At 39.4% G+C, this 27023-nt stretch overlaps 1 protein-coding gene across 1 annotated transcript in view; it reads right to left on the reverse strand.

The window, feature by feature from the left end:
• The window catches only part of THSD7B (thrombospondin type 1 domain containing 7B), an 899070-nt gene that overhangs the window by 283009 nt on the left and 589038 nt on the right, over positions 1–27023 (reverse strand). The window contains exon 12 of the mRNA XM_052635756.1: positions 18507–18701. Coding sequence (XP_052491716.1) covers positions 18507–18701 — 195 coding nt within the window. The remainder of the gene's footprint in view (positions 1–18506; positions 18702–27023) is intronic.

Genomic DNA, 27023 nt, shown 5'->3' on the forward strand with positions numbered 1-27023 from the left:
AGAATAAGTTTGAGGAGCACTGCCTCTGTCTCTGCTGTGAGCATTTCTGCATGGGAGATGTATCAGTGGGTGAGGAGGATCAGCACCTTCTTATCAGCATTCAACATACCCAAGTATCTGGTGCTTCTCAAATGTCCAAAAAGTATAGTTTCCTCCATCTCTTATATGTCCATTCTCTTTTCAACACACTTAACTCTAGATTTTTAGTCTACCTATGCCTTAAAACCGCTAACTCTCGCCAAAGTAATAACATCCTGAACTATCTTTTACTTTTTATCTTTCAGACTTGATATTCAATGATAGCCTTGGAGCATTGACTACACCATCATTCTTGAAATATCCTTTCACACCTTAGCTTTCTGTCCCTCACCTCTGCTCCACACCCCCACCATCCTTCTGGGCACATCTTTTTTTTTTCATGTATTTGTTGAATTCTTCTCCCTCTGTACTTCTCTTAACTGATGGGTTTCCAAAGGCATAGCCTTAGACTCTCTTTTCTGATCCTCACAAAGAGCATAATCCTCTGTATCCCTTATGTCCCTAATTATTATCTTCAGCCCAGATTTCTTACTCAAACTTTGGGGCCAAAGACTGGAAACCTACACCTAAAGGATCAGTCAAACTCACCCTGGCAACAGCCATACTCACTCACTCTGACCATCATAACGTTTCCTTCTCCTTCTACATTTCCCAGTTCTACCAATACTCATATTCAGCCCTCCACCAAATTCCCAGCTTAAATCACTATACTGGCTCCTTTCAAGATTTTATTGCCACCGTAACTCACTCCCTTCAATCTTTTCCCAGCACTTCAACAAGGACCAACTTACAAAGTTAGAAATCTGATCATATCATTCATCTACTTAAAATTTTCCACTGGCTTACCACAGTTCGTGGAATAAAGTCTAGACTCTTCACTTTGGTCATCAAAGTTCCATAGGATTGGGTCTGTGGATATTAGTCTCACAACTATGCTGCACCAATCAGCTTGTGTCAAGTTAAAAATAATACTGAATATTTTTAGTATTGAGTATTCTAAAAGCCACTCATTTAAGTTCTGGTCTTTGCATGTTCTATTCCAGGAAGGTCACCAGTTCTACCCTCTCTGTGTAGCCTATTTAATGACTACCTGTCCTTTAGGTCCAAACTGGGATTACTCCTCCAGAAAGTCATCTTTGAACACACGCTTTATCTCCGTTCTAGAAGAGATATTCTTCTGTACTTGGGTAGCATCTGATGGGCAGAATGCTGGCTCTCCAAGAATGTTTACATCCTAATCCCTAGAACAACTAAACGTCTATGGCAAAATAAACTTTGTAGATGTAACTAAGATTATGGATGTTGGGATGAGATCATTTTGAATTATCTGGTTGGGTCCAACATAATCACATGAACGCAAATTCAGAGAACCTTTACAGGTTGAGTAGAGTCAACTGTGATAGAATAATCAAAGGGATACAATGTTACTGAATTTCAAGACTTTGGAGGAAGAGAACCATAACCAAGGAATGTAAGCAGCTCCTAGAAGCTGGGAAAGAAAACATGTTCCCCTAAACCTTCTAGAAAAAAAAAATCCTATCTTGACAACATCTTGTTAATAGTCCTATAAAATCTCTGACTTCAGACATAGAGAAATATAAGGTAATAAATTTGCATTGTTTTAAGTCATAAAATTTGTGGTAATTTGTTACAGAAGTAATAAAAACAAAAACTAATAAGTACCCTATATAACAGCTATTGTAGCAGGTACCACACTATGTTGGCACTATCCATACCAAAATTACCTAAATTATACTGGAAGCTCTTAAATTAAAATCAACTCTATCTGTTTCTTTGTAGAGCTCCAAGGTCTAGCATACATAAATGATAAAAATTATTCCTTGAGTAATTGAACAAAGTTTTCTAAAAAGGTGAAAAAAAAGGGAAAACATAAGAGAAAGAATAGGAATAAGGAAAATGTTCATGTACAATGTAACCAAGTTACTGGCAGAATATTCTGTAAAATATATGCCATCTCTATGTTTGTGATATCTTTCTCAATTACATGGGATCACCATTTGAAGAAGGCTTTGAGCAAATTAGTTAATGCAGAGATAATTCTCACAATAAGAAACAAATTATCAGTTGTCCTTAACTTTGATTGGAAAATTCTGAAAGAGATGGGAATACCAGACCACATGACCTGCCTCTTGTAAAATCAGTATGCAGATCAGGAAGCAACAGTTAGAACTGGACTTGGAACAACAGACTGGTTCTGAATTGGGAAAGGTATACGTCAAGGCTGTATATTGCCACCCTGCTTATTTAACTTATATGCACAGTACACCATGAGAAACACTGGGCTGCATGAAGCACAAGCTGGAATTAATATTGCTGAGAGAAATATCAATAACCTCAGATATGCAGATGACACCACCCTTATGGCAGAAAGTGAAGAAGAACTAAAGAGCCTCTTGATGAAAGTGAAAAAGGAGAGTAAAAAAGTTGGCTTAAAGCTCAACATTCAGAAAACGAAGATCATGGCATCAGGTCCCATCACTTCATGGCAGATAGATGGGGAAAAGGTGGCTGACTTTATTTTTCTGGGCTCCAAAATCACTGCAGATGATGACTGCATCCATGAAATTAAAAGAGGCTTACTCCTTGGAAGGAAAGTTGTGACCAAATTAGACAGCATATTAAAAAGCAGAGACATTACTTTGTCAACAAAGGTCCATCTAGTCAAGGCTATGGTTTTTCCAGTAGTCATGTATGGATGTGAGAGTTGGACTGTGAAGAAGGCTGAGCGCTGAAGAATTGATGCCTTTGAACTGTGGTGTTGGAGAAGCCTCTTGAGAGTCCCTTGGACTGCAAGGAGATCCAACCCATCCTTCCTAAGGAAATCAGTCTTGAATATTCATTGGAAGGACTGATGTTGAAGCTGAAAATCCAATACTTTGGCCACCTGATGTGAAGAACTGACTCGTTTGAAAAGACCCTGATGCTGGGAAAGATTGAAGGTGGGAGGAAAAGGGCACCACAGAGGATGAGATGATTGGATGACATCACCGACTCAATGGACATGAGTTTGAGTAAACTCTGGGAGTTGGTGATGGACTGGGAAGCCTGGTGTCTACGGGGTCACTAAGATTCAGACACAATGAGTGACTGAACTGAACTAACTTTGATCACATTCTACTCATAATCAGTATTAATCTTTGGATTCAGAACCAGCTAGTATTTTAACAATATTTTAAGAAATCAATCTCCACTACAACTCTGAAGACATTTTTCACCTTAAATTAGAAATTTATAACTTATTCTACAAAAACACAAGTCTACAATATTTAAAAGGTATTAGTTATCCAGTTATTTTGTATATATCATTATTTAGTAACCTAGGTAGATTCTCTATTTTTCAGACTGATAATTTACAGCACTATATAAGCAACTGTTTTAGTTATCACTAAATCTAAAACTTGTGATTATCTAGTTTGCATAAAACACAGAGAACACTCAGATGTTAAACTGAAGACTCTAGTTTAAAAAATGGAAAAAGAAAAAATAAACACCTTAGATGGTCCCCTATACAACGGAGGGCTTGTATTCATGTTTGTATGCTTCTCTGTGTGTGTCTATGTTAGAGAATAACATTGCTTTATAGTCTAAGCCCATGTTTTTTAATACTATCATTCATGTTTGAGATTGCTTATTATATTTACTACCAAATTACATGGGAGAAACCAAAATACAAGCATTAGTATCACAACAATAAAAATAAGGCTTCAGAAGTGGACATTTTTCACTACTTATTTTTCTACCAAAGATACAGCAAACAAAAGAAGAGCAAAGAGTATTTTGCTCTCCATCCAACTTTACAAAGATTAACCCACTGTAGTTGCTGACTGAGAGTGCACTCAACGTTTCAGACAGAGGAAATTAAAGACAATGACAGAATGCTTGTGGTTTGGACAAACAGACCCTTAGACAGTTACATGCATTTCAGAAAGAATTATAATAAATCACACTTAACATCTTCCAAAGATCCCCTGGAGAAGGAAATGGCAGCCCACTACAATATTCTTGCCTGGAAAACCCCATGGACGGAGGAGCCTGGTAGGCTACAGTCCATGGGGTAGCAGAGTCAGACACGACTGAGTGATTTCACTTTCACTTTCAATATCTTCCAATACATAGAAAAACAGTACACTTACATTGTGATTTCTGTTTTTTTGTGACTAGCAGTAAGTTTCTACCAAGATGCATGCTAACTGCTTTACCAAACAAGAAGTTCAGTTCAGCTCACTCAGTCGTGTCCGACTCTTAGTGACCCCATGGACTGCAGCATGCCAGGCCTCCCTGTCCATCACCAACTCCCAGAGTTTACTCAAACTTATGTCCATTGAGTCGATGATGGCATTCAACCATCTCATCCACTGTTGTCGCCTTCTCCTCCCGCCTTCAATCTTTCCCAGCATCAGGGTCTTTTCAAATGAGTCAGTTCTTTGCATCAGGTGGCTGAAGTATCGGAGTTTAAGCTTCAACATCAGTCTTTCCAATGAATATTCAGGACTGATTTCCTTTAGGAAGGACTGGTTGAATGTCTTTGCAGTCCAAGGGACTCTCAAGAGTCTACTCTAACAACATAGTTCAAAAGTAACAATTCTTCAGCGCTCAGCTTTCTTCACAGTCCAACTCTCACATCCATACATGACTACTAGAAAAAGCCTAGCTTTGACTAGACAGACCTTTGTTGGCAATGTAATGTCTCTGCTTTTTAATATGCTGTCTAGTTTGGTCAAAACTTTCCTTCCAAGGAGCAAGAGTCTTTTAATTTTATGCTTTCAGTCACCACCTACAGTAATCTTGGAGCCTCCAAAAATAAAGTCTGACACTGTTTCCACTGTTTCCCCTTCTATTTGCAATGAAGTGATGGGGCCGGATGCCATGATCTTAGTTGAGCCCTAAGCCAACTTTTTCACTCTCCTCTTTCACTTTCATCAAGAGGCTTTTTAGTTCCTCTTCACTTTCTGCCATAAGCGTGGTGTCATCTGCATATCTGAGGTTATTGATATTTCTCCCAGCAATCTTGATTCCAGCTTGTATATCATCCAGCCCAGCATTTCTCATGATGTTCTCTGCATATAAGTTAAATAAGCAGGGTGACAATATACAGCCTTGACATACTCCTTTTCCTATTTGGAACCAGTCTGTTGCTCCAATTCCAGTTCTAACTGTTGCTTCCTGACCTGCATAGAGATTTCTCAAGAAGCAGATCAGGTTGTCTGGTATTTCCATCTCTTTCAGAATTTTCCACAGTTTATTGTGATCCACACAGTCAAAGGCTTTGGCATAGTCAAGAAAATAGAAATAGATTTTTTTTTTTAACTCTCTTGCTTTTTTGATAATCCAGCAGATGCTGATAATTTGATCTCTGGTTCCTCTGCCTTTTCCAGATCCAGCTTGAACAACTGGTAGTTCACAGTTCACATATCGTTGAAGACTGGCTTGGAGAATTTTCAGCATTACTTTACTAGTGTGAGAGATGAGTACAATTGTGTGGTAGTTTGAGCATTCTTTAGCATTGCCTTTCTTTGGGATTGGAATGAACACTGACCTTTTCCAGTCCTGTGGCCACTGCTGAGTTTTCCATATTTGCTGGCATATTGAGTGCAGCACTTTCACAGCATCATCTTTCAGGATTTGAAATAGCTGAACTGGAATTCCGTCACCTCCACTAGCTTTGTTCGTAGTGATACTTCCTAAGGCCCACTTGACTTCATATTCCAGATGTCTGGCTCAGGTGAGTGATCACACCATCATGATTCTCTTGGCTGTGAAGATCTTTTTTGCACAGTTCTGTGTATTCCTGCACCTCTTCTTTATATCTTCTGCTTCTGTTATGTCCATACCATCTCTGTCTTTTATTGAGCCCATCTTTGCATGAAGTATTCCCTTTAAGTCACATATAAACCAGCTTTCACCACTTACTCTTTGTAGCAGTTCCTTAGAGTTATCTGAGAGGCTATCTCCTGGGCAATAGTTCTCATTCAGACCCGGGATAAAGCTTAACTCACGACATGAGTGTTGTGCATTTATCTTTCAGTTGAAAATTTTGCTGACCACTAAGGGACTCAGAATATACTTGTCTCATTTGCCTGAACTTTATTGGGGCCTTGACCCCCAGATGGGGCCTTGACCCCCAGAAAAGGCCCTTCGCGCTAGTCTACACCCTCAGGGAGTCTAGACAACTGGGTAAGTCTCTCCTAGGTCTTGGATCTCCTGTGTTGGTTCACAGTTCTTAAGGGTTCTTTTTTGGTGATTGTTAAACTCCTTGCCATGAAGAGTAAGTTTTCCTTCAACTTAGATTCAAGAAAAGGTAACTAGGTTATCCAGATGAAAGACAATGGGAAGATTTTGCTCCGTTAAAAGCCACTGAATGGGTTACTCCAGTTGAGAGAGGTTGGGAGGTTGCTCAGTTGAAATACACTGAGTAGTTTGGACTGGATGATTATATAGGAGTATTGATTGGCATCTTTTCTTGAATACTTTAAGCAGAGTTTGTCTGAATAAATTACCATGTGAGTGCTTTCAGCTCCAAAGATAAGAGACACAGCTTTTCCCAACCAGTTACAGCTTTCTTAGTCAACTGGGAAACATGACAGTGGCAAGGGTAAGCCCTCACTCCATGCAATGGTCCCATAAGGAGACTGACTCATTAATTCAAAGAAATTTGCTTTGGGGACACATATAGCATTGGTCATTCAGTGTTCCAAATATCCATGGAAATTTTATACAGCCAGAGGGAGAAACAGACTTTTGAAAGAGCTGAGATGGATCCAGGGTGCTTCCTAGAGGTGTTAAGCCCAACAGCATACCAGCCCACCATGCAGTCTTTTATTCTGACAAACTGACATTGAAATGGTTAACAAAGGCTTCAAAGCAGAAAAAAAGTGGTGTCAGATAAACCTTTGACTCATATCCTGCCAGGTTCATATATATCTAGGAGCTCATACTTGCAAGTAGTTTGGAAATTAAGAAAACTTAATTTGGAAATTAAGAAAACTTCATCCTGAAACAGGTCATGATGGGACTCTCCTGACATTCCAACAGTGGCTTTTACATATGCAGTTAGAGAAAAAGCTGGCTTTATATAATATTCTTTCAAAATTCTGACCCTAAGGGAACAAAAGTCCTTCTAGGAAGAGCTTACAATGATCTCCCTGAGTCTTTGAGATGTAAATATTCTACCAGGTCTTCTCAGAAACTCTTATCTGCTGCTGCTGCTAAGTCATTTCAGTCGTGTCCGACTCTGTGTGACCCCATAGATGGCAGCCCACCAGGCTCCCCTGTCCCTGGGATTCTCCAGGCAAGAACACTGGATTCGGTTGCCATTTCCATCTCTAATGCATGAAAGTGAAAAGTGAGGTCGCTCAGTCGTATCCGACTCTTAGCGACCCCATGGACTGCAGCCCACCAGGCTCCTCTGTCCACAGGATTTTCCAGGCAAGAGTACTGGAGTGGGATGCCATTGCCTTCTCCGGAAACTCTTATCTAGACCATCTCTAATTTCTAAAATTGAAAAAAAAAGGGGGGGAGGGGGCGGTCAGCTTTTATCCAAGAGTAAACTCCAAGAATAAATTCATTGCAACAGTTATTACAAACTACTGAGTTTTATATTGTAATACCAGATTCATGTCTTAAGTTTTAAAATGAAGCTGTGAGAACTCTGATTATATGTCTATGTATATATTATAGAATATCATATGTTTCTACCTTTGGTGAGGTGTTATAAAAATTAAACTGTAAAAGAGACCTATTTAATTGGCTTAAATATAATGAAATGCTTCAAGAAATCCTCAGAAATACAAATTAACCCAGTCTCTTTTAAGATCACATGATTGAGGATTAATCATTACCCAATTAAAACAAGCTTATTGGTTTAACTGAAAAACCAACAGCATGACAACACTACATGTGAAAATGTTATTGTATCTATGTTTACTGAATGTCAAAAAAGATCATGTTACCACTGACAAAATTTGTCAGCATGAAAAATGACATTTTCATAAACTTCAATGCAAGCATGATAGGATATTTTTAGGTGAATGCTAAGAACGATTATGTCTTACTCTATTTCTACTTAAAAACAGTTTCTCTAAATCTTCTGGTAACTTGAAACTTTAGAATTTTACTAAGTTAAATGATAGGGATTGATCAACTGTCTAGATTATTTTCAAATAAAATACAGGAAAATGTACACTTGCTTAGCAATTAAAATCTCAAATTTCATATTCTTACAAAAAAAATAAAGATGTTTGGTTCACTGGGTACATATCTTGTACCACGTGGAGAAAAAATTACATTGTGGAAAAATGTGTGTTTCTAGAGGTAACGGAATCAGAGAAGACAATGGCACCCCACTCCAGTACTCTTGCCTGGAAAATCCCATGGATGGAGCCTGGTAGGCTGCAGTCCATGAGGTCGCTAAGAGTCGGACATGACTGAGTGACTTCACTTTCACTTTTCACTTTCATGCATTGGAGAAGGAAATGGCAACCCACTCCAGTGTTCTTGCCTGGAGAATCCCAGGGATGGGGGAGCCTGGTGGGCTGCCGTCTATGCGGTCGTACAGAGTTGGACACGACTGAAGTGACTTAGCAGCAGAGGTAGCGGAATACGTTCATAAGTTTGCCAATCAGGCATGCTAATGTGATAGTTCACAACTGTTTTCTCTTGGTTTTCACTAAAGATGGAATTCTTAAGGTTTGAAAATTATGATTAATATATGAAATTAGAACCACTAAAATAAAGAAAATGTTTTCATATGCAAAAAAACTTTTAAAAGGGTCAATAGAAAGGAAATGTATTCTATTAAGGGAAAACAAAGTAATTATTTTCAAAAGAGAGTCTAAGAGAAAAATAAAAAAGGGAACTCAAAGGATAAAATCTAAAACAAAAAAGGCAAATTATAGGCTTATGGAAAATAAACCTTGAGAAAGAATTTGATGTATGATCAAGGCTGGCTAAGATTAACATGAACTTAATTGGTTGAAAGAATTCTAATATTAAAAATAAATTTTTGCAAAACTAGAATTTGAATCTCTCTGTTATGACCTCTTGCTAATATTGGCATTTCTCAGACAGCCCCGGAAAAATCAAAGGAAAATTAAAAAAACAGAAAATTATTAAACTATTTAGGTTTACTTGATATATTAAATTATATGATTAACATTGTTAAATGAATGATGATGAATCTTAGGTAATATTGTATGAATAAACATTGTTAATATAAATATTCTAGAGTTTACATGAAATTGCTAAATTTTAGTTGTCCTATGTTATCATTTATAGTCCAAATTATCTTAAAATGTAACAGAAATAGCCAAATTTCTTTATCAATAGTAATCAGATCCTTAAAGATGCCATTTTAAAAGTCTTTTGCCATTTACAGTTATTTTTTTCTGTTACTTTTATTAAAATTCTTCATCTTCAAGAAGATTCATAGAAAGGGCTGTTATGGGGAAAATTACAGGGTTTTTTAAATTAATTTATTTTTTATTGAAGGATAATTGTTTATAGACAATTACAGGTTTTTGACAACTTTCAGATTATACTACTGAACTGGGTAAGAAATTAAGGAATTCTAATAAATTATACCTTTGTAAGTAGAAGTGAAACATTTATCTTGTTTTTCCTATCTGATCCCTCCAGAATTGGATACTTTTTATTCTTATTTTCATGTAAATAAATTTATTTGCATTTGTTCAACAAAAATCTGTTCTCCTTTTAACAGGGCACAATGGAAACATTGGTTATGTTATCATAGCTTTCACTGGAATGTTGTGTTTCAGAATAAACATAGAATCAGATATAACCAGTCAGCTTTAAAAAACTAATATAAACTTTGTGCGTGTGTGCTTGCTCTGTTGCTCAGTTGTGCTCATGTCCATACCCTACTCTTAACGATCCAGTGGACTGTAGTGTGCTAGGCTCCTCTGTCTATGGGATTATCCTGGCAAGAATACTGGAGTAGGTTGCCATTTTCTCCTCCAAGGGATCTTCCTGACCCAGTAATCCAGCCTGTGGCTTCTGAGCCTCTAGCTTTGTCGCAGAAAAATCCTTTATCACTGAGCCACGTGGGAAATCCCAAGAAAGACTTTATGAAGCCATCAAACCCCTTAGAATGACAGCCTACTCCCTTATTTTCAGGCTTCTTGGCAACCTTGGTTGGTGGCTCAGAAGGTAAAGTGTCTGTCTGCAATGCAGGAGATTTGCGTCCGATCCCCGAGTCGGGAAGATCTCCTGGAGAAGGAAATGGCAACCCACTCCAGTATTCTTGCCTGGAAAATCCCATGGGTGGAGGAGCCCAGTGGGCTACAGTCCATGGGGTCACAGAGTTGGATCTGACTTAGCAACTAACACTTTGTTTTCTTTCAGCAACCTTATCAGGTGAATAAGAAAGGACTCTCAAGCTATCTGGGGGACTTGAGAAGGGAGGAATTCACCCAAATCTATAGGCATCATAGGTAAATCTGATGGCAAGTGCTAAGCATAATTTTCCTGGCTTTGAGAAGTCTTATAAACTTTAGTCTGGGACTGTTTATAAGTTTAAAAAAAAATGCAACCAAATTTAAAGAGCCTATATAAACAATTGCTATTCTTGGTACACTTATATAAATAATCAGGCCACATTTATTGAACTCAGACTTACTAAATTAGTCTTAGTTTGGCTGTACTTGGTGGAAATGAGGATAATTTTATAGAAAAAAAAAAGTTTCAGTAATATACCTTTATAGTCCTAGATGGCTTCTCTTGATATATTATATTGTCACAAAAGTTTAAATGAATTGTTAAAAGGACATTTTAAGCTTGTTTCTGAAGTTTGTCATAGTAATCTGTCTTTGGATAGGGATCAGATACCCCATGAACTACATTCTGGAGAATATATACTGGAAAAATATATCATTTAAAGGACTCTCCCCGCCTAGATGGAAAGAACCTTATCAGCTACTCTTAGCTTGTTTATGCACAACAAGACTAAAGGGAGTTGACTCTTAGATTCGCATTTCCCACTTTAAAAAGGCCCCTGAACCAGACTTGTCTATAGAGAAGATTGCTAACCTCAAACTCACCTTGACACCAACGCTCAAACAAGAAAAACACCCACAATAGGAAGAGAAGACGAGGGCATCAGAAGCAGATATTTATTCCAAAGTACCAGAGCAGATCTTGATTTCTTGGGACTTCTACATAGGAATCAAATGTTTTTCTAACACAGGCACAATCCTATGAAAAATTTTAAAAATCTAATGTTTTGATCTATGGTCAATTATCTATGTCCAGTACTTCTAGTTCACCTTGGTAGATTTCTAATGCTCTGGATGGTCCCTTTGAAAATTTTAACATAAATATGAATTTTCTATCAAAGTTATTCAAGCTCAATCAGAACAATAAGCTAAATTTCACTAGATAACCATAATTTCCCACCTCTCAGGAGGGGCCTTTCTTCAGCTATGGACTGGATTTATATGGCAACAGTCACTTAAGAGCAATGACTTAATTGGACTTGTTAATAGAACACATTTAATCACCCACATTAAAAACAAAAAAGAAAATCAGATTTCTGCCTTAAACAGTCTATTCCCTAGTCTTGGTGATCTCTTAAGAACTGGTTTGATGCTGGCCGTTCACTGCATGAATCTCCATTGTGACCTTATTATTACTTCTGGCAATGTAACATGTACTCTGCTTATTCTATGAGATGGTTTCTTCTTGTGTTACCCAATTCAAAGCTGAGTCTTTGACCAAAGTAATGATTACTAAGAGACTTGAAAGGACTGACTCAATATTCAGTTCTATATAGAATTAAAATGATTATAATAGTGCTATAGTAGATGTAAGAAGAAACAACAAGGGAGAATCATTTCCTGGACCATACAGACTAGTAAGACAGGTAGTCCAGAGCCATTTATGGTTACCATTAAAAGGACCTAGTCATAGCACATTGGATTGTTTATCAATGATATCTGACCTTGCCATAGGAATGAACATTGCTAAGGCTATGGGACATGAAATGCCTCCCCAACTTCGCATTTGTGACCAAAAGGGGGGCACTCAAGCAGAACAAGAGCAAAGACGATCTCACTCTCCACTCAAGTCCGCAAAGATTAATCCACTAGAGTCCTTGACTGATTCAGTACACTCTATGCTTTCAACAGAGGACGTTAAAAAAAATAGAGACTGTGTGCTTTGGACAATCAGAGCCATGGATAGTTACATGTACTTCAGGAAGACTTTTAATAAACTTCACTTCTTGCATATTCCCATATATAGATAAGAACACTATGATCATAAACTTGGGACTTCTGTTCTCTGTAACTAGTAGGTTTCACCAAGAGGTAGGCTGTATCATATTCTATAACAGAAACAAAATCACATATAAACTAGCCTACTCCTCTACCTCCTTAAAGCAGTTTCTTAGAGCTAATTGAGAGGCTGTTTCCAGGGCTGTAGTCCCCAGTTAAGGCCATGAATACACCTTAACTGTCACATTGTGCATTTTTCTTTCAATTGACACTACTATGTAATCCATTTGACTGATTTTTTTTAAACAGTTTGTGTATTTCATGAAATTGGCCAGTTGTTTAGGTAATCTAGGTACTGAGACATACAAAGATCAATTAGCTAGGCAAAAGCCAAAAGCTTAGCATTTAATGATTTAGAAAATGAAGTCTAGGTGGTTGTTTTCGTTTTTGTTTTTGTTTTGGTGGGTGTGAGTAATTTTTAGGATAGAGTATAATGGTTTTTCAAGATTTACCTTAAAAGTATATGTTAAATAAAAGTCATTAAAGTTCTGACAATTGATAACACAAACTTACTGGCTGTAAAATAAATAAATGTCCTAGGATTTTCAATTATTTCATTCTCAATTTACTGGTACCTTCAAAAGGAAGAAAAAATTGGCCACAAATTAAAAATTTTCTTTCCCTCTCAACGAAATTCTCTTTCATCTCAAATATATGGACAGAGCTGTTAAGATAACGGCTTCTGAAACATTACACATGAACATGCAAATCAAGTTCCATTAAACTGTCCCTTAACATGGAATTATTCCTGCCACATATAGTCTATCCCACTATATTCTTAAAGGATAAAAAAATCTATTTTACCTTAGAAGCAGAAGATATGTTTTATGCTGCATAAATTTATATATGAACACTTATTATAGACAAAATATCAAAGTATAACATGCAATTTAATGTTTTTCTTTGTGACTGAATGTTTCACCTTACTTACAGATGGGTTCCTGCTCTGCATGGAAATCAGAAATACTGTTAAGGACTCTCATGGATTTTATCAATCCATTAGAGTAAATTAAATCTAAAATAATCATGTATCTAATGCATACAAACAAAGGGGAGTCTTGAAACCAAGAGAATTAGCACTTGAGTTGCTCATGAGAACAAATGGTCATCTCTGCTTAATTCTTCAATGTCAATACCAATATTATTAACCTAATTATTATTCTGGTATTTTTCTTGGTTCTCATTTCCTGAATTAAGCTTTTTTTGCCTATATGAAAAAACCTACAATGAGAAGTTCTGGAATATTTATCTAGATAAGAAGTTAGATATATTACAATGTCAATTATTTGTATATTATCATGAAAACTGCTCTAAGACTTTGATTAAACTACTTATGATTTAGTTTCCATTAAACTTCAAAGAAGTAAATTGAACCAATATGATCATATACCACAAAAGCAGAATCTATGTATGTATATATCTATACGTGGGCTTCCCAGGTGGTACTCAGTTCAGTTCAGTCACTCAGTTGTGTCCGACTCTTTCTGACCCAATGGACTGCAGCATGCCAGGTTTCCCTGTCCATCACCAACTCTCAGAGCTTACTCAAACATCAAGTCAGTGATGTCATCCAACCATCTCATCCTCTGTTCTCTTCCTGTCATCCTGTTCTCTTCCTGCTCTCAATCTTTCCTAGCATCAGGGTATTTTCTAGTGAGTCAAGTTCTTCACATCAAGTGGCCAAAGTAATGGGAGTTTCAGCTTCAACATCAGTCCTTCCAATGAATATTCAGGACTGATTTATTTAGGATAGACTAGTTGGATCTCTGTGCAGTCCAAGGGACTCTCAAGAGTCTTCTCCAACACCACAGTTCAAAAGCATCAATTCTTCAGTGCTCAGCTGTCTTTATATGCAGTTCTCACATCCTCACATGACCACTGGAAAAACCATAGCCTTGACTAGATGGACCTTTGTTGGCAAAGTAATGTCTCTGCTTTTTAATATGCTGTCTAGTTTGGTCATAGTTTTTCTTCCACAAGTAGCATCTTTTAATTTCATGGCTGCAGTCACCATCTGCAGTGATTTTGGAGCCCAGGAAAATGAAGTCTGTCACCATTTCCATTGTTTCCCCATCTATTTGCCATGAAATGATTGGACTGGATGCCATGATCTTAGTTTTCTGAATGTTGAGTTAAAGCCAACTTTTTCACTCTCCTCTTTCACTTTCATCAAGAGGCTCTTTAGTTCTTCAATTTCTGCAATAACAGTGGTGTCCTCTGCATATCTGAGGTCATTGATATTTCTCCAGGCAATCTTGATTCCAGCTTGTGCTTCATCCAACCAGGCATTTTGCATGAAGTACTCTGCATATAAGTTAAATAAGCAGGGTGACAATATGCAGGTTTGATACACTCCTTTCCCGATTTGGAACCAGTCTGTTGTTCCATGCCCAGTTCTAAACATTGCTTCTTGATCTGCGTACTGATTTTTCAGGAAGCAGGTCAGGTGGTCTGGTATTTCCATCTCTTGAAGAATTTTCCACATTTTGTTGTGATCCACACAGTCAAAGGCTTTGGCATAGTCATTAAGCGAAAGTAGATGTGTTTTTTTTTTTTTTTCCTGGAACTCTCTTTTCTTTTCTTTTTTTTTTGATGATCCAACAGATGATGGTAATTTGGTCTCTGGATCCCCTGAATTTTCTAAATCCAGCTTGAACATCTGGAAATTCATGGTTCACGTACTGTTGAAGTCTGGCTTGGAGAATTTTGAGCATTACTTTCTAGTGTATCAGATGAATACAATTGTGTGGTAATTTGAACTTTTTTGGACTTGGCTTTCTTTGTGATTGGAATGAAAACTGACCTTTTCCAGTCCTGTGGACACTGCTGAGTTTTCCAAATTTGCTGGCATATCGAGTACAGCACTTTCATACTATCATCTTTTAGGAGCTGAAATAGCTCAACTGGAATTCCATCACCTCCTCTAGCTTTGTTCGTATTGACTTGCCTTCACATTCCAGGATATCTGGCTCTAGGTGAGTGATCACACCATCGTGGTTATCTGGGTCATGAAGATCTGTTTTGTACAGTTCTTCTGTGTATTCTTCTATCTCTTCTTAATATCTTCTGCTTCTGTTAGGTCCATACCATGTCTGTCCTTTATTGAGCCCATCTTTGTATGAAATATTCCCTTGGTATCTCTAATTTTCTTGAAGAGATCTCAAGTCTTCTCCAGTCTGTTGTTTTGCTCTATTTCTTGGCATTGATCACAGAGGAATGCTTTCTTATGTCTCCTTGCTATTCTTTGGAACTCTGCGTTCAAATGTGTATATCTTTCCTTTTCTCCTTTGCCTTTAGCTTCTCTTCTTTTCACAGCTATTTGTAAGACCTCCTCAGACAACCATTTTGCCTTTTCATATTTTTGGGGGGAGGATGGTTTTGATCACCATCTCCTGTACAATGTTACAAACATCCATCCATAGTTCTTTAGGCACTCTATCAGATATAGGCCCTTTGAATCTCTTTGTCACTTCCACTGTATAATCATAAGGGATTTGATTTAGGTCATACCTGGTCTGGTGACTTTCCCTACCTTCTTCAATTTAAGTCTGAATTTGACAATAAGGAGTTCATGATCTGAGCTACAGTCAGCTCCTGGTCTTGTTTTTTGCTGACTTGTATAGAGCTTCTCCGTCTTTGGCTGCAAAAGATATAATCAATCTGATTTCAGTATTGACCATCTGGTGATGTTGATGTGTAGAACCCTTCTCTTGTGCTAATGGATGAGGGTGCTTGCTCTAACAAGGGTGTTCTCTTGGCAAAACTCTATTAGCCTTTGCCCTGCTTCCTTTTGTACTCCACAGACAAATTTGATTCTTACTTCATGTATCTCTTGACTTCCTACTTTTGCATTTTCCAGTCCTCTATAATGAAAAGGACATCTTTTTCGGGTGTTAGTTCTAAAAGGTCTTATAGGTCTTCATAGAACCATTCAATTTCAGCTTCTTCAGCAGTACTGGTAGGGGCATAGGCTTGGGTTACTGTGATACTGAATGGTTTGCCTTGAAAATGAACAGAGATCATTCTGTCATTTTTGAGAGTGCATCCAAGTATTGCATTTTGGACTCTTTTGTTGACTATGATGGCTACTCCATTTCTTCTGAGGCATTCTTGCCCACAGTAGTAGATACAATTGTCATCTGAGTGAAAGTCACCCTTTCCAATCCATTTTAGTTCACTGATGCCTAAAACGTCAATTTTCACTCTTGCCATCTCCTGTTTGACCACTTTCAATTTGCCTTGATTCATGGACCTAACATTACAGGTTCCTAGTCAATATTCCTCTTTACCCCATTGGACTTTACTTACATTACCAGCCATATCCACAACTGGATGTTGTTTCTGCTGTGGCTCCATCCCTTCATTCTTTCTGGAGTTATTTCTCCACTGATCTCTAGTAGCGTAGTGGGAACCTATAGACCTGGGGAGTTCATCTTTTAGTGTCCTATCTTTTTGTATTTTTATACTGTTCATGGAGTTCTCAAGGGAAGAATACTGAAGTGGTTTGCCATTCCCTTCTCCAACGAACCATATTTTGTCAGAATTCTCCATCATGACCCATCTGTCTCAGGTGGCCCTACACGGCACGGCTTATAGTTTTATTGAGTAAGACAAGGCTGTGGTCCATGTGATCAGTTTGGTTAGTTTTCTTTGATTGTGGTTTTCTGTCTGTCTGCCTTCTGATGGATGGGGATGGGGGCTTATGAAAGCTTCCTGATGGGAGAGACTGACTGAAGGGGAAACTGGGTCTTTTTCTGGTGGGCGGGGCCATGCTCAGTAAATCTTTAATCCAATTTTCTGTTGATGGGCAGGGCTGTGTTCCTTCCCTGTTGTTTGATCTGAGGCCAAACTATGGTGGAGGTAATGACACAAGGTTTTTTTGTGTGTGTGTGCCCTCCAAGAGTCTGTTTCCCCAGTCCTATGTAAGTTCTGGCACCTCTACGGTGGGGTTAATGGTGACCTCTTCCAAGAGGGCTTATGGCATACCCACGTATGCCACACTCAGAGCTCCTGCCCCTGCCGCAGCCCATTGATGACTCACTCCTCCGCAGGAGATACTCAACACAGTTCCGGCTCAGTCTCTGTGACGTCTCTGGGTCCTGGTGCACACAAGGTTTATGAGCCCTCCAAGCATCTCTGGTGGGTATAGGGTTTGATTCCAAATGTGATTTTTCCCCTCCTACCATTTTGCTGGGGCTTCACCTTTGCCCTTGGATATGGGGTATCTTTTTATGGTGGGATCCAATAGTCTCTTGTCGACTTGGCAGTGGTAAAGAATCTGCCTGCCAATTCAGGAGACAGAAGAAATGTTGGTTCAATCTCTGGGTCAGGAAGATCCTCTGGAGAAGGGCATGGCAACCCACTCCCATATTGCTGCCTGGAGAATTCCTCGGAAAGAGGAGCCTGGTGGGCTACACTCCATAGGGTCACAAAGAGTTGTACATTACTGAAACAACATAGCACACATACACAAAAGCAGAATCTATGTATATAATCAATTTTTGCCTTCCACTACTAAAGTTTTGAAATATCAAGTTACTTGCAAGGTTATGGTAAAGACCCTGATACTGGGAAAGACTGAAGGCAGTGGGAGAAGGGGACAACAGAGGATGAGATGGTTGGATGGCATCACTGACTCAGTGGACATGTGTTTGAGCAAACTCTGGGAAATAGTGAAGGACAGGGACACCTGGCATGCTGCAGTCCATGGGGTTGCAAAGAGTAGGACACGGTTGAGCAACTGAACCTATCAATACGGTAATGGCAAAAGACAATGATATAGGTGAGGTCTGTCTTTGATGCTTTTAACAAATCAGGTACTTCTTTCAAGCTTGCTGAGATCCTGGCCTGAAAAATACCAGAAACTCTGCCACTTACTATTCTAAGGAAGTTGGTTGATATACTGCCATTTATCACTGCAAAAATTATAAAGCTATATAGAGAGGAACTTCATAGCTTTGGAATGGTTCATATCTTTCATTTACTTCACAAGTATTAATTGAGTACATATTGTGTGTCAATCATATGCCTAGGAGATACATAATGGCAGGGAGGGTGGGGGGAGATGATATAATTTCTCATCCTTCTGGAAAGAACATTCTCAGCAGGTTCAGGACAGCATCACCCGCTTGGAGCTAAAGAATAAAATGCACAACCTACCTGTGAGCTGTCGCCTTCTACTTCGAGTTGTTTCACAATTCGTGGAGCAGGGTGTAAACCTGGACCAAGCAGTGAAGGTGCAGTCATCACGACATGGGACTATACATTCTTGCATGAGGGGAGGCATGCCATTTATCTGCTTGAGGCATTCCGTCATTTCTGCTGATTGGTTATTATCAGAGATGCATGAGACAGCTAAAAAAAAAAAGGATGCTTTTGTTGCTATTTTAATTAAATCAAGCTGCTCCTGATTCTTGGACAAAATAGCAGAATTCCCCAATGTTTGAAAAATTTTGTTATCACTGTGACTGCAAAAGGTGTTCAACATAGCTAACCTTATTTCTCTCTGGAAATTAAATGTTTATTGTTTCTAGTGGAGGTATTTGATAATTTAATTGGTTTCATTATTAATCCAAACCCTGCACTGACAGCAACCAAAATAATTGTTCAGTAATTTTCTATATGTCTGGCTTGTGAGCATTTGATCTCTAGAGATGATATAAAACTAGAAAACAGAATCTACAACAGAACAATACAAAGATGAAAAAGGACCAAACCATGAAAAAAATCATTTGCGTTTTTCATAGATTTGATTTTTGTTAACTTGTTAAATAGCACTTATGTTTAAATAGTCCTATGTTTGTCAGTCAGTATTTTAAAATAAATTTCCCTTTCTACAAGTAAACCATTTTTCCCCCTTACTAACATTTCAGGATCAGTTAAATTTTTTAATCATTTTTTTCAAGTACAGGAATAATGTCTCCAGATAATCCCCATTACAGATATCTTACCAATTGCAGATAACTCTTCAATGCTTCTCACATACTTTTTCAACTGGAATTGTCTGTAGTCATACCATGAACTTATTTCAAGGTAAAACATTTTTTTGATTTTGCTTAATTTTTGAGTCTTTAGACTAATGCCATTTGTATTCAACTATGAACAAATGATATTTTGTGCCTCTTTGATTCACCCTAATTATAGACTCAAAGGATATATCTTTACTTTCTAGACCAGCACGTCTCAAACTTGGCATCAGTGACATTTTAGATTGGATAATTTCATTTTGTGGATACACAGGTTTGTCTTGCACATAGTAAGATACTTAGCAGCATTCTTGAACTTAGCCAATTAGATGCCAATAGCACACGTACCCTCTTGGTTTTGAAAGCCAAAAATGACTTTACACATTGACATGTCCCCCTGGTTGACAACTACACTTCTCAACTGATTTCTAACCATAGATGTCTTTGAGAATATAGAGATTTGATGGCATAACTTCAGATCTACTCAACAGCATCTCTGGGAAAGAAGTCTGGAAATATTTTTGTCTCTAAGTGTCCCAGGTGGTTCTGATCCAGCCTGTCCCATGGCCACCTGCCTTTGGCATGATGTCTTTGGAAATGGTATGTGTTAATGGATATTTGCTGAGTTTAGCATCCTAAGAACAAATTGTTTAGGGTCACTTTTATTACAGCTCTTTAAAATCTACCAAATTAAAAGGAATAAAGAGACCACAACTTAGGAACACTGTTGTTAAGAACTGCTTATATAAACTTTTCTAGCACAGGTTAGGTATACGTAAGGACCTTTAGTTGTCCATTTCTCTTATATTCTGAATTTCTTTATCTGGAGCACAACAAAAAACAAGTCAATCTGAATATCGTCTATTCATTTATCCATCCATTTATTTATTATTTATGAAGTGGTGAAAGCCAAATGTATCTAATGCTTTAGGACCAAGGAATTAGCTAAAATAACAATGGCTGCACACACAATATGTCCCAGTTTGTACATCTGCTCTGAAGCAGGTGGGGCTATTCATTCCTTTTGAATAGTTTTTATTCTTGTTTCTGTCCATATCCTAGGAACCAAATCCACTGCACATCAAGCCAGCATCACCTGCATTTTCTTTGTTGGGAATATTACAGCCATTAATGATGAATACAGTGCAAGATCTTTTCTCAAGTAGGGTACAAGCAAATGTTTACCATGCTAATTTTTTTTCCAAGATGACAATGTAATGAATAACATAAAAAGGAATTTTAAACACTTTGAAAAAATATTGCTATTTGAAAACTAAACCTCTACAAATATACAAATTAAGAGTTTTTCCAATGATAAAACATTTTAAAATACTTTCTAATTTCATTTAAGTTTAAAATTTGAAAACTATACAGTAAACATTCAATGATATTTTTAAGTTCGGCAAGCTGTCTAAATTAGAGTACAAATGGATTTCTGAATGTCTATATTCAACTATATTGGTTTCCCTGGTGGTTCAGTGATAAATAATTTGCCTGCCAATGCAGGAGGCATGGGTATGATCCCAGGGTGGGGAAGCTCTTCCACATAAGAAAATGGCAACCCACTTCAGTATTCTTGCCTGTGAAATCCCAAGGACAGAGGAGCCTGGCAGGCTATAGCCCATGGGGTCGCAGAGAGTCCGACACAACTGAGCACACACATGCACATATAGTTCTGTGGGCAATATTAAGCGTGTATAAACTCCTTAAGTCAGAGATTTTTTGAGAACTAAATCACAGGCGGTAAGTAAATATACTTATCAAATTTGGGGCCTTTATTACAGACACCTTTTCCCATAATAGAAGTTACTTAAATTGAGTCATTTATTCATCCATCCATCTGCTCACTTGGTTATAAAATATGAGGAATTATGAATAATTATAAAAGCATTGTGTGTGTGTGTGCAAGGAAATATACATGTACATATAAATCCAGCTTTCAAGGACGCTACCGTAGTGGCAGTGGTAGGCACATACACAGATAAGAGCAGCACGTTAATGCAGTTTCCCTAATGCCAATAACCAATTGGAAATCCTGGTACACAAGAGAAAAACAGGTACTCCAGTCTTGGATGGAAACGACGTATAAGGCACAGGCGGGAAAGAAATAAGGAGACTGGACCTGTGAGACATCTGCTATTTAGTCGAACTCTGAGTTCTGGAACTTTTGGATCATAGCACATCACTTGAAGGTCACAATCTAGAGAAATGATGTCTCTTTTGGTGTTTTTAAGTATTGAAAGCACTGTACTGTACTAGTGGGAAAGGTCTTTTCATCAGGCAAGGAAGAGGTATTTACTATTGATCATCCCTGTCATATATTTTTACCCGAAATGAATCTTTTCAGAGGAACAGCAAATCAATGCTTAATTATATTTTATTAAACTTGAAATATGTCTGTCTTTACTGGAGGAAAATTGTACTCCCAAGTAAAATTAGCTCAAATAGCTTTAGAGCAGTCTTATTGGGTGTTGTTTGAGATTTAGCTATCTTCAGCTTTGGATAGAAAGCTCTCAGACTGCCTGCCTGGAACAGCTGGGCACTCTCATTAAAGGAATGATGGAGAAGCAGGTGGGTGAGCTGAGTTACTGAGTTACAGAAGTTCCCAGATAACAACAGTCACCTGGTGAGTGGGTGTGGTCAGAGGACCTGGAACCCTCCACATGTTTGTGTGGTTTTCCTATCCATAGTGTCTAGCAATGAGCATAAAGCACAGAATTGAGTTCAGCTTTATCTTTCTCTTAATCATGACATAGCCTGAGCCTTGGGAGAAAAAAAAAAATCACCAAAGAGGGGAAAAGAGTTAATTGCTTTCCCATGTTACATGATTCTTTTCAATTCTATCAGCATGAAAAGCAATGGCCTGGCAGGAAATGTAAAATTATCTGAGAATTTAGCAAAAGAAATAAAGCAAGGATCTGTATGTACTCTCAGCGTGATTCCTAGTTAATTTTTGGAGGACACCGGCTGTCAATGTGAGATGGTTAGGCAGCCTTCTTAGGCTTTAATGATGACTGAAATCAGCAGATTATTAACTACCGCTAAATGACCAGACTTTCTGCCCCCATCACCTCTAAACTCTGATAGTGAGACATAAGTTTGTCTTCTATTCAGTTATGATATGAAGAGGGCAGGGGTTGCTGGCCTTATGATAAGACATGGTAATATTCTACCTGGAATGACTAAGTAAGTGATGGAATCCACTACTTCAGATCTACTCGTGTTCATCACCTTTACCAAGGACACATTACTTTCCCAAAGTTGTTTCTAACTAGAGTCCAACTCTAATAGTTGACAAGAAAAGGTAGGAAAACTTGATTCAAGAGGTCATGACTTCCAGGAAATGAGGGTGACATGCTAGAAAAATAGAAGAGCTCTATTAGCTTGCTGTTCTGAAACTGTGAACCACTTCAGTTCAGGTAGAGTTCGATATATGTACATCAAAAAGGAGGGGGTGGCTACTGCTCAGCTCACACAACATTCGAACAACGTATTCTATAGTGCAGACCCTGCAACAGAAGCCTGGGATACTCAGGTGAAAGAAACATGGAAATAAAAGCTCATTCCACTCAGGGTCTTGCAAGGGCAGGACTCTGGGGCCTCAGGCACTGGGCAGCCAGGAGCCTTCCTGGATGGAGGGGAGGCTTGTGAATGTACACAGTGAAGACATGAGTCTGACCAGGGGCCTGGCACAACTTATATCTGTGCAGGGGAATAAGCAGATGTGCTGGCCTCTGGCCCTAGCTATACACATTCTAAGATCCTGTACCTCTTCTTTGATAAGGCTCATAACATTTGTGACTACCTGTTCCATGTCTGTGTAACAAGAACAACTAATTTAATGATGCAATGCCACCTTGCCCCTTATACATGTGGGGACCAGCACTGGAATACAAGAGGAGGTCACAGATCGTAAGTCTAAAGAGTTAGACGCTATCATTGAAATTTACAAACCTGTAATAGATCAGTTCTATTCTAATTAAAATACATGTCTTCATGACATGGAATATGAAGTTCCAATATAAATTCTGGGATGACTTGGAGGTTCAGGCTGGAATGTGGCAGCTCAGGAACTGTGGGCCCAGGCCTGTCTCTCTGGCCAGTCCTCCTCTCTTCTCACTGCCAGCTGGATTCTACCTCCAGAAAGAACATCTTACATTTGTGAGTGGGCACTACAATCAATACTCCAAAGCTCAATTCACAAATCGGCCACCCTTGTACACTCATCAGATTTAGGGTATATATGGAGGCAGTGCAAATGCTGATCACAAGTCAGACTCAGAGAAGAGGCTCCTTTAAGTTACTGAAGCTGGTTCAGGGCTCTTGCTGCTGCTGCTAAGTCACTTCAGTTGTGTCTGACTCTGTGCAATCCCATAGACACAGCCCACCAGGCTCCCCTGTCCCTGGGATTCTCCAGGCAAGAACACTGGAGTGAGTTGCCATTTCCTTCTCCAGTGCATGAAAGTGAAAAGTGAAAGTGAAGTCGCTCAGTCATGTCCGACTCTTAGCGACCCCGTGGACTGCAGCCTACAAGGCTCCACCGTCCATGGGATTTTCTAGGCAAGAGTACTGGAGTGGGGTGCCATTGCCTTCTCTGTCAGGGTTCTTAAGGCAGGGGATTCCAAAGTTCTGACAACTAGGCAGAGTTTAGATAAGGAGTGGATGAGGAATCACGGCATCCTTGCTTCTGAGAAGGAACAGGCTGGAAGAGGGCCAGAGAAGGGTCTTCTAAGGCAGAGGTCCCCACCCTCCAGGATCTAATGCTTGATGAGATGGAGCTGATGTAAATAATAATAGAAATAAAGTGCACAATGAATGTAACGTGCTCAAATTCTCCCTAAACCATACTCTCTACTTTGTCCACAGAAAAAGCGTCACTGGTGCCAGAAGGTTGGCAACCCTGCTCTAAGGCATGGAGGTCAGCTCTTCCTGAGACTAAGAGCAGAACTGCACTCCACTCCAAATATTTCATCATACACTGATGCAATCTTTCTTAAGAGCATCCTTCCTTGTAGGTAATCAGGAAAGGTGCAATTGCCAATTAAAGCTATCTCAGATTTGGCCATTTTAATTAGCCTCCTTCCTATTTAAAATAATTATTTTCAGGGAAATGTGCAGTTTCTCTTCCAGCCACTTCCCCCTCTCCCGTCCAGGAAGGAATCTGGGTGCCCATCAGCTATCAGGGGCCTCAGATCTGTATGAAGGTCCTTCAGAAGTGCCCTGGCTCACTGCCAGTGTCTACAGTGAAAGTGGCCCTTGTCCACCGGGTGGCTGCTCACCCACCAGGGAAGTCTCCTTTCAGGGTGAAAAATCACAGGAACGCTCGCCTCTCAGCCTGATCCTCATCAGAGGGCTGTTGTCCTCTAAGCTGATGAGGGCTCAGCCCACCTGGTACCTCCCGGCGTGGAACTTTCTGCTGGGGCCCTGTGATCAGTGTCCTGGGAGTGTCAGAGCATGTTCTCCTGTGAAGCCTACCCATGCCAGCAGCTACCACACCCTTCCCAGGGGTTTGGGGGCATTTCTGCAGACTCTAACAGGAAACTCAGGGAGCTTCTGAGGAGGCAATGAGGCCCTCCTCCTGGAGTGGCACCCCTGTAGGGCCTCTATTCCCAGAGTTCTGAAGAAGATATGGAACAGAAGCCCTTCAGCTTTTTGCTGGTTCCTTAGCCAAACTCCACCTCTTACATCAGTCCTGAGTCAGGGAAAAGCATGACACAAGTTACTGTTGCTTGGCTTCCCCACCCCAGATTTTCTTTTACTATTAATCACCCACCCAGGCAAAAAGACAAGGGCTTTGCATTCTTTCTGATTGATAGACACATTCATCTCCTATCTGAGATGACATTTATCTTGTCCCTTTCCATGAAGCCATAATGCAGACAAGATGCAGAGAGAAAAATTTGATTGGATTAAGGATGCAAATTTCAAGGCATTTAAAAAATATGAAGCCTGCCACACATGTGCTTTACCACTAGGTGCTGAGATCTGGAGAGTAGAGCCTATGACTGGCTGGTGTAAGGATGTTTATTACAAATTAATGTGCTCCTTCTCCTTAATACAGTAGAGGACTTCCCAGGTGACACAGTGGTAAAGAACCCACCTACTGATGAAAGAGATGCAAGAGACATGGGTTCGATCCCTGGGTCAGGAAGATCCCTTGCAGAAAGAAATGGCAACCCACTCCAGTATTCTTGCCTAGAAAATCCCAAGGACAGAGGAGCCTGGTGGGCTACAGTCCAAGCAATCACAAAGAGTTGGACATGACTGAGTGCATGTGTGCACACACACACACACACACATAAAATAGAAGGGTTTTTTGAAACCCCACCACAACGTAGGAGGCAGGGGTCACTAGGAATGTTGCCTTGGGTGTCAGGTGCTGAAGGACTTAAATGCTCTACTGCAGCGGTCCCCTACCTTCTTGGCACCAGGACCCAGTTTCATGGAAGACAATCTTTCCACACACTGGGGGATGAGGGGAAAGAGGTAGATGGCTTGCGGATGATTCAAGCACATTATATTTATTATGCACTTTATTTCTAGTCTATTTCCACTATTGCTCTGACAGCAGATGCCAGTGTTTAGCTTAGAGTTTGGGGACCCCTGCTCTACTGAAGAGCTCAACTATTGGCCCTTTAGTTTCAGGAAAGACCCATGAGATGCTTTTTAATGTTACTGTTTCCAGGGTATTACTGTTTTTTTGTTGTCACTGTAACAAATTACCAAAATCTTTGCAGCTTGCAAGAACAGAAATATTTTCTCTTACAGTTTTAGGAGTCAGAAATCCAAAATCAGTTTCCTTGGGCTGAAGTCCAAATGTCATTAGGACCAGTTCCTTCTGAAGGTTCTAAGGAGAATCAGGCACCAGGCCCTTTCCAGTTCCAGCGGCTGCCTGCATCCTTCACTCCCAGCCCCTTCCTCAGCCTTCAAATCCAAGAGTGTGGCATGAGCACGTGAGCAGATCACTTTCCCTCTGCGTCATCAAAGGGCATCCTGCCTCGCTCTTACTTAGAAGCTCTGTTGTGATTGCATTGGATCCACCTGGGTGATCCAGCATATTCTCCCCTCACAGTCTTAACTTAATCAATCACGTCTGCAAGGTCCTCTTTGCCATGGAAATAAGGCATTTACAGGTTCCTGGGACTCGGGCTTGTGCATTTTGGGGAGCTTTCAGCCAGCCTACAATATAGGGCAAAGGTATTTCTTTGTAGCTCATCCACTGCAATAAGAACCAAGCCTACCTCATCTACTTCCAAAAATAAGAAGAAAAACAGAGTTGACACAATCAGGCTTACCACGCCTTCCTCGTCCTTGCTCTCCCAACAGGCTGGTTTTGTTTTAATTCTCTGGTTTTTCAATCAACCAGCCTAACTTCCCTCAGCCACTCAGCTACCTTTAGAATTACTCTCCCCACCCTCTGTTGGGTACCCTTAGGGAAAACAGATTTATTTCTTATTCAAGACAAAGCATAAGGAAGACTGCATACATCTATAGTAAATAAAAGTGCATTTCAGTGGCAAATACCAGGATTGGGGGCAGTCTGAGCCATGGGAAATGCAAAGCCACTTTCCCTCCATCCAACTGTAATCCTTGGATTGTTGGCTTCATGAATGAAGGAACAGTCTCTGCAGAGAAATATTAAAATTGAGAAGGAGAACAGTTAGAAGGAATAGGAAGTTCTAAGTCCTGAAAAAGTGGCTTCCCTGGTGGC

Source organism: Budorcas taxicolor, chromosome 2, assembly GCF_023091745.1.
Source record: "Budorcas taxicolor isolate Tak-1 chromosome 2, Takin1.1, whole genome shotgun sequence".
In the NCBI taxonomy this organism is placed as follows: domain Eukaryota; kingdom Metazoa; phylum Chordata; class Mammalia; order Artiodactyla; family Bovidae; genus Budorcas; species Budorcas taxicolor.